The sequence below is a fragment of the Psammomys obesus genome, unplaced genomic scaffold (genome assembly GCF_907164565.1).
Source record: "Psammomys obesus unplaced genomic scaffold, mPsaObe1.curated_primary_1811, whole genome shotgun sequence".
NCBI classification, from domain to species: Eukaryota; Metazoa; Chordata; class Mammalia; order Rodentia; family Muridae; genus Psammomys; species Psammomys obesus.
Genome location: NW_026596064.1, coordinates 8,556,440 through 8,572,452, shown reverse-complemented (window position 1 = coordinate 8,572,452; position 16,013 = coordinate 8,556,440). Strand labels below are relative to the sequence as shown.

The window sequence follows — 16,013 nt, the reverse complement described above, 5'->3', positions numbered from 1 at the left end:
TTCTCTCTCCTCAGCCTGTGTGGAGTTTTGTGCTCAGGTGTGACTGTTAGATACTGTCACAGAGGAAGAAAGTCTTCTTCCAGAGCTGGGATGGGGCCTCTAGGCCATTAGCGCTTTTGGTAATTGGATACCTAGCCCAGCATTTTAACCTGGTAGTGGAAGCTTCTGGGAGCCAGACATAGGGGAGGCTGGTTCTTGTGACCCCTGACTCATTTGTCTCATAGTCTTTATTTTCTAGGCATAGCTAACATCATATATATATATGGCTGTAGAAGTAATTCTTTGGGGCTTTTGTTTTATTTCATTTATTTTTACTTTTGGATAGAAAATCAATCTTCTTATGTTTCCCCTCTTAGGCCATGGTGTCGTTTTAAAGGCTTGAACATACAAGTATTTTATTCCCCTGTGAAAGGATAATGTGCAAGGTAGCGTGGAATGGGAGAGTGGGGATTCAACTTGAGTTTGAATCCTAACTCAGCTCTTATAACTGGGCCCGGTTTCCCCAACTGTTGTGCATCTTGATTTGCCCAGCTGTAAAGAGGGAACAACTTAAAAGTGTCAGGCCGACCCAGGAGATGATTCAGATGAAGTGTTCAGCCTATACCTCAGTGCACAGCAGTGACAATCAACACAGCCTGCACACTTCGGGAGCGTGAGCTCACCCCCCCCCCCATCTTTCTATAGTATGGTGTGCTCTGTCTTTCAAATTGACAGGGTAGCTGTGGCAGCAGCTTGGCTGCAAAATGGAAATGACACCCCAAAGCTCAAGAGGACAGCAGCACAAGTAACCTAAGGCCGTGATGTCGGTACTCCCTGGTATTTTACTGCCACTGTTGCTGGGCCTGCGCGAGGCCATCAAGGCCTGTTAGAGTCAACATTGTTGTCTGTGTTTGGTAGCAGGCTCCTGTGATGGGCAGTTACCTTGGGCGACAGTTACCAGCCGCCAACACATGCTTTCGTTTTTAGTTTTCTCTGCTGAATATTCTGGCCAGTCGTCCCTTGAGGAGCACACTGCTTCCATAGTCAGCAAAACCGGGCCTGTTAGAAAAACCGGGCCTGGTGGAGTTGCAGTCCATGTTCTAGGCTTGCTTCTTATCCCTGTGCCCTCTGCATGCTGAAAGGAGAGGTGAAGCCCCCTTCTTTATTAGCACAGTCCATTAATTATCAGAGGGACTCCCTTGGCCTTCTTGAATTGCCCATTCTCCAGGGCAAACATCTGCCTCTCTTCCTCTGTCTCTTGGGATTTGGCCAGGACCCTTATTCATTTCCCTTCATCTTTTTTACTTTCTACTTATGTTCATTATGTGTGATGATTATTTGTTTGTGCTGCTTGTCAAATATTCCTGGCTCCCTTCCATCGCAGCCCGTGTGAAGGGTGGACTTCCTCCTCTGTGGTTGGCTGGGACGGTGTGCTAGTTTGGGACACAGATTTGTGAATGAAATGGTGCATCGCTTCTATCCAGAGCTCTCACTTCTGTGCCAAAACTCATCTTCAAAGAGCTTTCTCTCACTATAGCACAGGAAGTTGTGGGTAGGGTTGCTTCCTCCACTTTTGTCCTGGGATAAGGGAAGGAGACCCTCAGTTTACCTACCCTTGATGGTCCTATCATGCGAATGGTTTGTTAGGTTTGTTGTTACTCAGCACAGTTTCACCTCCCCTGATGCAGCTAACATCTGGATTCCTCTCAAAACAATCCGCATTGTGCATGGGAGACCTTTTTTTCCCCACCTAGGTCCCCTCAGGTGTCTGTGACTGTAAATAGTTACATCCCATTCCTGAATGAATTTAACAAGTCCTTTTCCTTCCCCAGTTAACTCAGTGTGTCTGCTTCAGACTGATAACTACGTTGCATATAAAACCCCAAATGAGAAAAGAATGGAAGCCAGCTCGCTGGGTCTTATGCAGAAGCGACTGGTCTCAGCTCCCTGAGGTCTGAAGGTCTCTGTGAAAAGGGTTTTGACTGTTCTTCATGTGGTTTCCAACCCATCTTCTCTTTTAACACAACCACCTGGCTCGACAGTGACACTGGTTCTTACTGCCGCTGTCTTTGTTTTTGTGGAATGTGCATTCTTTGTTCTCAGACATGACTGTGTGAAGTCCTGTCTGGAGTCTTGCCAGGAAGTTCTGAGTTACGGAAACCATGCTTTCTGTGTATTCTCAGAACTGAACACAACGCTCAGTGGGAAATGTGTTTCTAATGTGTGTTCTTGCAGGTCTGACTGACAGCTAAGCCACTAACCACTTACAGCAAGGTGTACTTGCGTTTTACCATGACTGCCTTACAAACTTAGAGTTGTTAGCCTGCAATTTTGTTGAAGGAAAGTGAGGTGTTCATTGTGTTTGTAATCATTGTAATTGTGTTCATTGCATTTTTGTCTCAGACTCGAAATCCTCGCGCTGTCTTCAGTGGCTTGGTGGACTTTGACAAGGCCACTGACTTTCAGAACTTGTTTGAAAGGAAAGTAATGAAATACTGAGGCTTTTTGTTCTCCTTTCCCTGCCTGACTCTTTGACAACCAGGACACCATTTTGTACCTATATGCTGCCAGCCCTTCTGTGAGGCTTTGTAACTGATGGCAACACATAAAACATTGTACAAGCAGCTGCCTTCCAGTCCCAAAGTCTGTTCTAGACATTGGAGATTAAAGCCTTGACTTCAGGAGCTGATACGCTTTGCCTGTGATGATGCAGCTTTCGTTGACTGAGCCTAGGCTAATTTCCATGCATTTTGATGTTACCTGATAGGGGAGGGAGAGAACACCTCAAAGCTGGCATGCCGCTGTCACAGGTAGTGGAAGGGCTTTCATTAGTCCAGAGCAAGGCCTCTAAGGAGCTGCATAAGCTGTTCAGTCCACAGAGTACAGCGAATGGTACCATCCAATGTGCCCCATGTTTGCCAAAAACTGTATCCGCCAACATGCTGCCGCCCAAGGACATGTCCCTGGTCCAGCAGGAGTCTTGATATATCCAAAGGAGAGGTTGCACTGTTCATTTCATGTCATTGAGTGTTTTGTGTGCCTTGAATGTGCTAGAGGCTTCGGTTAGATTACTTTAATTAGATCTTCAAAACCACTCTATGGAGTAAGTTTGGTTTGCTCTTCCAAGTGTAGATAGGTGGTGGAAAAGAAAGCATATGTGAGTAAAATGAATTATGTCTATTATAAGCTTAGATTCTTGTTGTCAATATGTGATGATGGCTTACTTATTTGCTTAAGTGAGGGATTGGAAGCTAGGGAGGGTTAAATATCTTATCAGGCTCATCTAAATTGTAAATGACAAACCCAGGACACCATCCCAAGGCCTCTTATTCTGGTCCCAGAACTCATGTATATTGATCAGGGTCAAAATGGACAAAGACCAAAGAAGTTCTTTGAGGGAAGATCTTTTAGTCATTCCCACTCTTGTATACTCACTACTGAATAGTCATGAACATTACCATGCTTGGGTTTTTAATTAGATTTTCAAAGCATTAAGTAAGAACTACCTGCAGTTTTCTAAGAAACTGTGCGAAAAATAAAACCAGCTCGTTGGCTTTAAAATGTTACCATAACGTGAATGTTAATGCTGACCTGGAGCTTGCTGGGCAGCTGGGAGGCCCCACTAGTGCCCTCTGTGTTTCCAACATTGTGCGGTTTATTTATTTGGGCATTTTAATAGCATTTTTTTCAAGGCCGATTGGGTCCATTCTTTCTTGATAAATGTAGTTAGCTAGATATGATCTGTTACTGGTCCAAGGTCACGGTAAAGCTTCCAGCAACAGAAACACAAAGCCAGAACTCTGCCTGGGGAGTCTAGCTACTTCCTCTCCAAGCCATTTTGCATTCACGTCAAGCCAGGCCCTTGTCACAGAGAGAACAATATGTATGTGACACGCTGACCTCTGCAGCGTATGTGAGAAGAGGGCAGTGCGCTGGATGTCACTTAAGCTGTGTGGCCTTCAGCGAGTTATTTCTCCTCAGAATCCTAGGCGTTTGTCTTTGAACTCCTCCCTCCCCCACTAGAGAGCGAGAGGCTCCAGAGAGATGACTTTGTGGACATGAATAAACGGTGCTAATACCTATAATCTGGGCCATTTAGCATTTTGTATATGGTGCTGTTCTTAGAAAAAGTTAGCCCTGCCTGCAGCTAAGGATGCTTCCTGGAATCTATTTTTTTTAGATTAATTAACTTATTTACTTTACATCCCGATCATAGCTTTCTCTCCCTGCTCTCTTCCCAGTCTCTCCCGCTCTCCTCCTCCCTAATGCATCCTCCCTTTCTTCTCAGAACTGGAGGCCTCCCAAGGACATCAACCCACCTTGGCATATCAAGTCGCAGTAGGACTAGGTGTCTCTTCTTCTATTGAGGCTAGACAGGGCAACCCAGGTATGGGAAAGGGATCCTGCAGACAGGAATCTAGTATAACCATCCTCTGGGAGGTGTCACCCTGCAGCTGATGGAAACAGACCCACAGCCAAACAATAGGCAGAGTTTGGTAATCCTGGGGAAGAGGAGGAGGAAGGATTGTAGGAGCTAGAGGGGTCAAGGACACCACAAGAAAACCCACAGAATCAACTAACCCAGGGCTCACAGGGGCTCACAGAGACTGAGCCACCAACCAGAGAGCATGCATGGGACAGATCTAGGGCCCCTACACATATGTTAAAGATGTACAGCTTGGTCTTCATGTGGGTCCCCTAGCAACCGGAGCAGGGGCTGCCTCTGCCTCTATTTCCTGCTTCTTGGAATCTTGAGTAAGCTGGACAAAGTAAAAACCATGCTATCTTCACAGGAATGTTTCTATTCTTTATCAGCCAAGGGCATGGTCACCCTAAAGGTTGTGTCAGAGTCACAGAGGACTCTGTCACTGTCATCCCACACTGTGTTCCTCATTAAGAATCACTGCTGTAAAAAGGCTCTATTTATTAATTGTGTGTGTCCCAGAAGCCCCAAACCAAATCATACAAAGATATTTGTACACCTAACCGAAGATAAGTAATCTAACTATAACTGTAAGACATTAAAACTGTACAACTTTGTCCAACAGTGTGTGTGTGTGTGTGTGTGTGTGTGTGTGTGTGTGTTTAAAGAAACCTCTCCATATATACTGATACCATTTATCCATTGAGTATTTATTGAGGTCTCTGGAGATGTGGTGTTTGTGTCTTACGTATGACGTTAATGGTCTAGTATCGTGTATGTCATGGTGGAGTTAATTTCGTTTCACGGCTCGGTTTCAGCAGATGCTGTGTCTGAACCAATTCATTTCTTAAAATGGTGTGGCGTGGCAAAGTATATTCCCTAGGACTGGGAGAGATGGGCATACCTCTGTTCTTTTACTCCACAAAGTAGGAAGGGATGGCAGGGAGCTCATTCCCTAGACTTGGAGGCCCCAGTGTCTATAAAGAATAATATTAAGGTCTTTGTCAGTAGAAGCAAAACCAAAGCATCGGACAGCAGTTCTTAACCTGTGGGTCAAGGCCCCTTTGGCAAACATCTGTCTCCCAACATTTACATTATGATTTCTAACAGTGGTAACCTAACAGTACGAAGTAGCAACAAAAATAATTTTATGGTTGGGGTATCACAACATGTGAACCTGTACCAAAGGGTCACAACATCAGGAAGGTTGAGAACCACAGCATAGAGGATTATGGGAAGATGGCTTTGCCATAGAGTTTCTTGGGAGTAAATAGAAGCCAGTGCCCCTGGGAAGAGCAGACTCAGTAAAGCCTTTCCCCCTCCGTTCCTCCCTTTATTTCTGCTGGTGACCTCTGCAGGCTGTTGCCTCTGGTGCTCTGCCCTGCCCCCTTCCCCCTTCAGATGTGGCTAGTAGCAAAAGTGAATCTGTTCAGAGCCCTACTTGTTGCAACCAACCCCGGAGCCACCGGAGCACTGAACTGCCTGCCCCCCCCGGGTTCTCTCCCAGCCCTTGGCAATCCATCTGCCGTGACAGCGAATATCAGCTCGGTTTGGCTTAAACTTAGGCTGGACAAGTGTGCTTAGAAGGAGGTCGGGGAGGGGAGGGGATAGAGCTGGGGAAGGCTCCTGCTTGTCATCAAGGTTTTGTAAAACTGCAGACCACCAGGCTCAAGAAGGCCAGCTGGAAGTGAGGGCGTCACAGGGTTGTTTCCTCCAGTGAAGTTGGTAAAAGTGGCCACTGTTCGAGTCCAGTAGAGGGCAAAAGGGAGATTTCACCCCCCCACACACACACACCACCCCAGGAATGTTCATTACACCAAAGTGTAAGTGGCCACAGCTTCTTCAAGCCAGCAGAGGGAAAAGGGAGTTTTTAGCTGTTTTTCTTTTATATATATATTATTTAATCACTTTACAGCCTGATCCCAGTCCCCTCCCTGTTTTCCTCCCAGTCCTACCCTCATGCCTCCCTTCCCTACTCCTTCCTCACCCAAGTCTGCCTAAAGGAAGCTGTTAGAATCCAAAGCAGAGCTCAGTGGTACTTTGTAGACAAATTAACCCCAGGTTGTTAATATGTAAAATGTATTGGTTATGAGATGGGGCCTAGGTGGTGCACTCAGGGGCAGCTTCTCTAACGTAGGCTGAAAAGCAAAAAGAAATTTGAGTTTTTTTATATCCAAGAGGCAATAACTGTGTGGTGCCCAGATGACAGCCGCACTTGGTTTCCAGCTCATTTCTTGACCCCCAGCATAGCGCTTCACTCCTCGTGTTTACAGCAGTCCAAGGGACCACCCGCTAAATCCACCCAGAGCTGCACAGGCCCTGGCCTTTGCACCTCCGTGCAAGTGCCAAACAGAAAGGTCAGATGATGTGCTAGAGCTAGGAACACATCATCCTCCGAGAGGCTCTGCAGTCACCTTGAGAACTTCTGGTTCACATCGGGAGGAGAAGCTGAGCGAGACTGCCTTGGCAAAACACTAGGCCTGGCTCTCACGTCATAGCTTCAGCACAGAGAACAGGGGCAGTAGGGAGACGTGCAGAGGGGACCAGAAGAGAGGTGGATAAGGTATGGCAGGACAAGGTCAGGAAGACTAGGAGGTACGGATGAATGACTGCGGGCATGGAGAGTCTGTTGCGCAAGGGGATGACTTGGGAAAAGGAGGCTTGAGTTTATGGTGAAAAGGACACTATGTTTCAGACTTTTGGTACATCAGAGCCCTTCCACCCAGGAAAGGGCGGATCCTGGTGCTGGTAAGAGGGAACGGTGCTGTTAGCTGTGCAGCACCTGAGGTCTGCTTTTGGCTGCTTGCTTCCTGTAACAGTGTTTTCCTCTTTTTGTTCCTAGGCATGGTGCAAAAGCTAGATCAGAAACTTCCGGTGGCTAACGAGTATCTGTTGCTCTCCGGAGGAGTCCGAGAAGGTGTGGTGGACCTGGACCTAGATGAGCTAAATGTCTATGCCCGGGGCACCGACTATGACATGGACTTCACTCTTCTGGTGCCCGCCCTGAAGCTGCATGACCGCAATCAGCCTGTGACATTGGATATGCGCCACTCAGCCCTGTGCCACTCCTGGCTGAGCCTCCGGCTCTTTGATGAGGGGACAATCAGTAAGTGGAAGGATTGCTGCACGATAGCAGATCACATCAACGGTGCCACCAACTACTTCTTCTCTCCCACCAAAGTGGCGGACTGGTTCTACGACTCCATCAGCATCGTCCTGTCAGAGATCCAGAAGAAACCCCAGAGAGGGATGCCAAAGGTGGAAAAGGTAGAGAAAAACGGGACCATCATCTCCATCATTCTGGGCGTGGGGAGCAGCCGCATGTTGTACGATATTGTCCCCGTGGTGTCCTTCAAAGGCTGGCCCGCCGTGGCCCAGAGCTGGCTCATGGAGAACCACTTTTGGGATGGGAAGATCACTGAGGAAGAGGTCATCAGTGGCTTTTACTTGGTGCCAGCCTGCTCCTACAAGGGCAAGAAGGACAATGAGTGGCGACTGTCCTTTGCCAGGAGCGAGGTGCAGTTGAAAAAGTGCATCTCGGGCAGCCTCATGCAGGCCTACCAGGCCTGCAAAGCCATCATCATCAAACTCCTGTCGAGGCCCAAGGCCATCAGCCCCTATCACCTGCGGAGCATGATGCTCTGGGCCTGCGACCGGCTCCCCGCCAGCTACTTGGCTCAAGAAGACTACGCGGCCCACTTTTTGCTGGGCCTCATTGACGACCTGCAGCACTGTCTGGTCAACAAGATGTGCCCTAATTATTTCATCCCGCAGTGCAACATGCTGGAGCACCTGTCGGAGGAGACGGTCATGCTCCACGCCCGGAAGCTGTCCTCCGTTCGCTCCGACCCGGCAGAGCACCTGCGCACCGCCATCGAGCACGTGAAGGCAGCCAACCGGCTGACGCTGAAGCTGCAGCGTCGAGGCAGCACCACCAGCATCCCCTCCCCGCAGTCCGATGGAGGGGACCCCAACCAGCCTGATGACCGCCTGGCCAAAAAACTGCAGCAGCTAGTGACTGAGAATCCAGGGAAGTCCATCTCAGTCTTTATTAACCCCGACGACGTCACGAGGCCCCATTTCAGAATCGACGATAAATTTTTCTGAGTGTTTTGTTGACTCCCCCACCCCCACCCCCCTCGGTTCTAAAAACTTCTGTACCGTGTAGCGTGGTTTGTGATTCTGTCGTTCTGTTTTTACATATCCAGCTTACATTGGATTTGGTAAGAACACATTTTAAGTTTCCTGGTTCTGCAGGATGGTGCAGGCTCTGAAACAGTATTATTACTATTTCATATTCTGCCTGACTTTGCTATTTGTTTTCTAGTTATTGTATATGTGTGTGTGTATGTGTGTGTGTTCAATGGTATTCATTTTTAAGGAGAACTTGAGCCATAGATGACACTGCCCATGAATCTGTCTCGCACTCAATGTAGATTTGTTGGTATGTTTAGGGAAACACATTTCATTCTGACATATTTGAACATACACTCCTTGGCTTTCGTTCTTTTTTTTTTTTTTTTTTACCTTGTTCTTCTGAGTGTTCACTGAGAAAGATAGCTGAGAATCCTAAGAACCTAGGGGCCCTGTAAAAGCTGGCTGCGTTTATTTCTTTGCACCAGCAGTCAGAAAAAGTTTCCCCCTTTCCACCAGACAGAAACTTCAAGAGAGGATGATGCACACTATTTCCGAGCAACCTCATTGAATGTAATTGTCCTCGAATCAGCAAACATTGGGTGGCTTGGAGGGAGGGTTTGATAGCTTTCCAAACAGAATTAAGGTTTCCAAATGTTAGTTTTAGTGTTTGTGATTATTTGAAGCCTTATTTAAATCCTATTAAGGAGCACACCATTCTAACTGTTATTTGCACTAATGAAGTCTTTGCCATTGTCATAGCTGCGATGTGTGTTTCCATATACATTAACATCCTTTCTGGAAAATGCCATCGCTTTTCATTTAGTTTTCTCAGTCAATAGAGTCTGCATTTGTCTAGTTCTCCTCTAATTGTCGGTCTCATTTTGCCCTCTTTGACAGTTCTGGTTCCTGCCTTACTGAGGGAGTCCTGAAAGCTTTATACCTGTTCACTGACCGTCGTAAGCTAGGGGAGATAATACTTGATAAAGTGGGTATCTTTGTATTTATTTCCTTGGGGGTTCTAGAGAGTCTTCTTTTCCCCTTTCCTTTTATAAAGTTTCCTTACCTTCTCCCGACATCTTGAGGGAAACTGACTGGTAGAATTATCCCCAAATTGAAGATACCATGCCTGTTCAAAGCAGGTTTCACTGTAGAGCAGGAACCAGGAAATACCTAGGTGGCTGTATTGGAATAAAGGAATCCTATTTTCTGACTGAAACTATTTCCCAGATTTAGGTGCTGTGGGGCGTTAGCCCATGTTTTGGGGTGAACTCAAGGTAAACTGTGGTGCTTGAGTCCTGGACGGGCCTGCTGATCTAGATGACACTGATGATATCCACTAGTGGAAAAGACAAGCAACGTGTTGGTTTTGGGTTTGAAAGTCCAGACTCTTAGGTTGAGTTTTGGCCAAGTGGAATCAGGCATATGTGGTCTTGGAGTTTTGCATGGGAATTAATGTGATGCTTATAAATCATTCAACAATCTCAAGTCAAACACAAAAATAAAAAAACATACTGGCCTTGGAATTTCGTTGTCATTACTACTTTGTAATCTCAAAGCTGCTTTCTCTCTCTCCCCCTCCTCCGGCTTCCTTCCACCCTTTTTCACTATGTAGCCACTTAGCTTTAGCCTGGAGCTCTAGATATTTCAGCCTGGGCTCAGAGTTCTGGGATCTCATGTATGTATCAGCACACCTAGCTTTGACATTGTTTTCTTCTTAGTAATGCAGTAGTGGTTGGTAAGTATAGACCCCACCTTTAGGCTAGAAGTCTACAGAGTGAACAGCCTGTGTTCTTTCTTGGCGATTTCTTATTGGTATTTACTTATCTTCCGAGAAAGTGTGACCTCATTAAACAACGGCTTCGCAGATCCAGATGTCTGCCTCCTGATTGGAAAAGCGAGTGATACAAACCCACATCTCCTTGGTCACAGACACTAATGAGGGCCAGCCAAATTCCAGTTCTTCCACCTGGGGAATTACCCTGTGGAGAGCTGAGACAGAAGCACATGGCACCTTCCTGGATATGGAGAGTAAGCATTTGGGTTATATGGGTACTGACAGCTATCACCGAATCATGGCGGCTGACACCTGATGCTACTGTAGGAGATGGAAATGAAAGCATGAGCCATCAGAACCCAGAGCCTGAAGCCTCTTTTCTTACTGGACTTCCTCATCAATGGCATTTTAGCTGGTTTTGAATAAGGTTCAGTCCATCACAATTTTTAATCAAGTATGCCAAGCTGAGCTGTTTTGGTTGGTGTGTCTCTTTTCTTCCTGAGATAGCTATGAAGGATTCATGCCTTTTAGCCTTGTATTTAGAGCTGATATGTGCCAATTTCATTCAATCCTCTCAGAGTCTATGTAGCTACTGTGATTATTTTGTTGTATAGATTAAAACAGGTATACCATGGATGTGGGCAGATATATTCTAGAAACTATTTCTCTTAAGTCAGCTATACTACCAGAACATACCAAGAATCAACATCTCAAGTACAATTAACCACTGACTGTACTTTAAATGCTTTGTTTTCAGATAAAATTGCATTGCAGATATAATAAGGTTTTAGCACATTAACCCTGACGTTTTCCCCTTTTGCCATATCTAGCCACAGTGGAGAACACAGTATGTAAATTTCACATGGAAATGTGCAAAGACCTGGGTGTCGGTAACTTTAACAGCCATTGTTTAATCCCCAGAATTCCTGTCCAGGCCGTAAATTCATCTAAGACGCTCTGAGGTCAAGGGTAAATGCATGGAAAGTAGCTTAATTCCTTTCCCTTAAACATAATCCATTGAGTTCTTACCAGTCTGTCTTTCTGCAGCCCAGAAAATTGCATTTGTATTTCAAATACAAGATAAAAGTGCCTTAACGCTGGAGCCATAATGTTAAAATTACATGTATCTGATTTTTTTTTTTTTTTGAGGCATTCACAACTTATTACTCAACAGGCTTTTGGCTCTTTTATGGGGCTGGCTCTCACTTGTCTCAGAAGATTTTCCTCTGCCCTCTCTTCCGAAATGGAAGATGTACAGATGCAAGTAAAAGACATTTTCAGAGTTAGTAGGGCCACTCAAGTTGAAGCACTCTAAAAATAAGACTTCCTGAAGTTACTTTGCGAATTATTTAACAGAGAATGGTGGAATCATACAGCTAATTTTGCTCTTGGGTGGTAATATGAGGACCAGGGAGCGGACATCTGAGCCTAGTGTGAGAGCCCCTACCACACCCTCCCACGTCACCATGTGCACACCCACATATTCTTTCATGTCACCAATTGGAGATTTCCTCCGATCGACTTTTCATTAACACATTCCGGTACAATTTGGGATGCTAGTCACAACTCCATGTTGGTTGTTTGACTCAAAACCTTTTGGTCATTTGGGGACTCAAGATCTGGGTTTCACAGTATAAATAGTGGGGACTGAGCAGAGCTGAAGCCAGACACAGAAGCAAGATTTGTCAGTCCCATGAAGCACACACCAAGAGTTCAGTTGGGGCCTTTATGTTGATGCTTTTGAGTAGCCTCTGGGGTCTAGATGAGCAAATCAGAACGCTTTCCTTGGTCTGGCTTGTTCAGTAAGTTCTGAAGCCTGGTTTTCCTGACAGGGTTTTATTGTGCCCATGTGCTCCTACTGTGTAACTTCTGTGATAAGTTTATAGTTGCACCCTTCTCACTTTTAAGAATAAATTACTTATTAGCCTGTAGCTCGTGGATGGTGTTCCTGGATCCACGGGGTTCAGAGTCATCCTGCCTCTGCGTATGCACTTAAAGTCAAACGTTGCTTGTAAAATGGAGTCACTTAGGGCAAGGCACAGCCTGAACAGCTACCGTGGTACACAATATGGTAGTGCAGCCTGGTAATAGCAGTCACCCAGAAGGATGATGTCCGTCTGGCTGGCTGGCATCCTCGCATCCCAGCTGTGTGCTGATTATTAGGGAATTAAAAGAGATCTCACTCCTTTTATAGCAAATTGGAGGCCGGCCTTATCCATATGAGACCCTTTCTCAAAGCAAAAATAAATACGTAACAGCAAGTGACCAATTATTACATGACTCTTAAAATCATAATTCATCTTTAGCATGGAATGGCCACCCACAGGGGAACTCTGGATCACTCCCCTGTCTGCCTAGGATCAAGAAACTGTTATTTGGGCCTTGTAAGGATTCAGTGATCTAGTTTACATTGCTGTCAACCCTGTCACTTAGTTAAAGAAAAGGGGGTTAAATGTGAGAGCATGAAATACACCTTAAGATTTTATTTAGCTTCCATGTCTGTAAAATAGGGAATTTGAGGAGCTATTTTCTTTGCTGCTCTTCAGAAGCTAGCTTAAATTGCCTCAGTCTCCAAAGAAATGCCAATTTTAGATCCATAAGGCCACTCCCTTACAAGCTTGAAGTCTTCATTTCCCCAGCACTGAATTGTTAAGAACCTCATTAAGTTGCAGCAATACGTCCAGTGGGCAGAGTGGGCACCTCTGGGATTCCTGTGACAACAGTTCTTGTTTGATCCTTTCCATGTGAGAACACGTTCAAATCATCACAAAACTTCAAACATAGTAAATCTCAGTGTTATGCCAAAGTAGGTAACTAGTTCAGACTTACAGATAATTAAATATGTAGAAGAGTCGGGGCCTGAGGTTGTTTGTCTGCTTCAGAATCAGGGCTGGGGAGATGGCTTAGTTCTTAGGAGCATACTGTCCTTACGGAGGACCCGAATTCTCCACTTTGGGCAGTTCATGACTACCTGTAATGCCATCTCCAGGGGGCAACCAATGCCTCCAGCCTCCTTAGGTGTCTTCACCCATGAAAACATAGCAACCCCTCTACACACACCCGCACACACGTAATTAAAAATAAAACAAATCTTTCTAAAATGGAATTTAAAACTTCCCGTGTCCTGATGCCTCTGGGGTTGGAATCTAGTCTTCACTGTTTAGGATGCATTGTAATTTGTGGACACCTGCATTCAGATAACAAGTCCTGGGCAAAATGTCAGTGTTTTCATCAGTAGAACAGATGGGTTTCTAGAGAAATTTAACTTGACATTGAAAGATCCATGAGGAAGAGAAATAACTACTTACAGGAAGTTTTTGGTTGACAGAAGGGGAATGGTTGAAGTGACCCTCTGATTAGTTCCTGACGTAAGAGTCAGGAAGTGAAATCAAAAAGTTACTATCAACAAAACATTGTTCCTTTCAAGATGTGAGGGGAGAGGGTTTTGTTTGTTTGTTTGTTTTGTAGAAAAAGGTGTCATTTAGGATCTTAGTTACATTTAAGAGTTGGGTCCAGTTGGAGGCAGCCAACAACTTAATATAAAAATGAAAGATGTGAATATACCATTTTGTATTTTAAAATTATGTATTTATAATTTTAAGGCTTAACAATAGAATATTTTAACAATTTGCAGGCATTTATTAAAAAAATATTGAGAGACTTTACCTGCTCTAAAATCTTTGCCATGACACTGTGTACATCTATATTCTTACATTCATAACTTTAAAATTTGTATGAGAATCCGAATCCAAATTAGAGACGGTGGGATACAGTTTTAGTGACAGTGTAAGTGCCTCGTCCTTGGAGGAGCTGATCTTTCTTATGATGACCATTGCTATCTTGAAAAACAGACATTTGGTTTTGACTTTTGTTGTCCCCTTGATTATCTACACAGTCTCTTCCTGGAAGATTCAAGCAAAAACCTGTTATCTGAGCCAAACATGTCCTTGCTAAAGGGACCAAATGCAAACAAGCTTCCCATTTTGGCATGCAAAATGAAACTGAGCACATCAGATCCTTTGTAGGTGATGGGCAGACATTTCCAGAATATTTATTTATATTTCCTAGATCAGTGTCCTGAGAGCGGGAAGCTGGTGAAAGAAGAGAATACTTCAGTGGCTGGGGAGGTCAGGGAAGATAGACCATAACGCTACAGTTCGGATGAGTTAGACCACCTGCTTCAGAGATTGTTCGTTTGTCACCTAGATGGCTTCAAGAAAATTGTTCCCCTTCTCTGAGACTTACCTGCTCTTTGTAGATTGAATGGTGAGATTTGCAGACCTCTAAAGATCCCTCTCCTGTAGATAATTGTTGGGTGTACAGGGAAAATAATTATCCGGACAGAAGATGGACAAGATTAAACAATAACAGCCTATGTATGACTGGTGGGTGGGATTTTCAGACTCAGGCATGGGCTCCAGGTGAATTGAGAAGGCAGGAGGTATCTCTCAGATAAGATATAGTAATGAGAAGACATTGCTTCAGCCTTTATGGATGGCATGTTTTTTAAAATGAGTTATTTTTATTTTCTGTACATTGGTGTTTTGATTGCGTGTATGTCTGTGTGAAGGTGTTGAATCCCCTGGAACAGGAGTTACCGACAGTTGTGAGCTGTCATCTGGGTGCTGGGAATTGAACTCAGGTCCTCTGGAAGAGCAGCCAGAGCTCTTAACCGCTGAGCCATCTCTCCAGACTCAGCATATGGTTTTGAGAGCCCCCAAAGTCAGGCTCATGTCACCGGTACAGATATCTCTCTATACTTTCTGCATAGCTGTTTTTGTCATTTTAAAAGCTATTCCTTACAAAAGGATTTTTTTTACCAGTAACTTGAAGGCTTTGTCGCTCCCTAAAATTTAGTTAAAGCATTGACCTTGACTAGCTCACACATCAGCTTTGTTCAGTTTCATATGGGAATCATAGAAGAAAAATAAAGATGCCGCTTGGGATCATGTGACAGTGACTAGATTGTATATATAATTTACCTAAATTTGATTTTTACCTCCCGTGTGTTCACCTTGTGGTGGAAACCTTTGGGGACAATGCCTCCCAACAAAACCCTGTGACTCTGGCAGGATGGCAGCGTGACTGTAGTCAGGACAGTCCTTCCTCTGGGTCACATTCACCTTCTGGCCTTCTCCTCTATGCTAATGTCTCTTGAAGGATACCTGCAAAGTACAGCAGAAGAACTAAAAAGAGTCAGGCAGGTCTGTGGATGGGTTCCTCATCTTTACAAACACGGTCTTAGTCTGATGAATACTGAACTCAGGCCCTGGTTGCCTGGTACTTCCCTATGCTTCACTTCCAAGACCAACTTTATACCACAAAGAAGATTTATTTGCCCTAGAGGGACAAAGGGCTGGGAATAAGACAAAGATAGGAGAGGGGACAAGGGAGAAGAAGACAAGGAAGACAGGAAAGGGGTATTTGTCTATGGTTGGGGGTCTGGTCAAAGGAATGTTTCTGGATACAGAAGAGACAGATGGCCAATAGGGAAATGCCACATTGGGATGGGGTGTTTAATTTTAATTGGGCTTGTTAATTAGGTGAAGAAAAGGGAGCTTTTGATTGCTGGGCTTCAGGACTTTGGTAGCTGACTTTGGCAGTCAGCCTTCAGAGGAGGAAGTGGTCAAAGAAGAGAAATGATCTTGCTGACTAGCTTTAGGAATGTAATCTAATGGTTTCCTGCAAGGCAGAGGTAAT

General features: G+C 45.0%; 1 protein-coding gene across 1 annotated transcript in view; it reads left to right on the top strand.

The window, feature by feature from the left end:
* Positions 1-10,062, top strand: part of Mb21d2 (Mab-21 domain containing 2) — a 101,148-nt gene extending 91,086 nt beyond the window's left edge. Inside the window, exon 2 of the mRNA XM_055625192.1 lies at positions 7,245-10,062. Coding sequence (XP_055481167.1) covers positions 7,245-8,509 — 1,265 coding nt within the window. The 3' untranslated portion in view covers positions 8,510-10,062. The remainder of the gene's footprint in view (positions 1-7,244) is intronic.
* Positions 10,063-16,013: the final 5,951 nt, after the last annotated feature.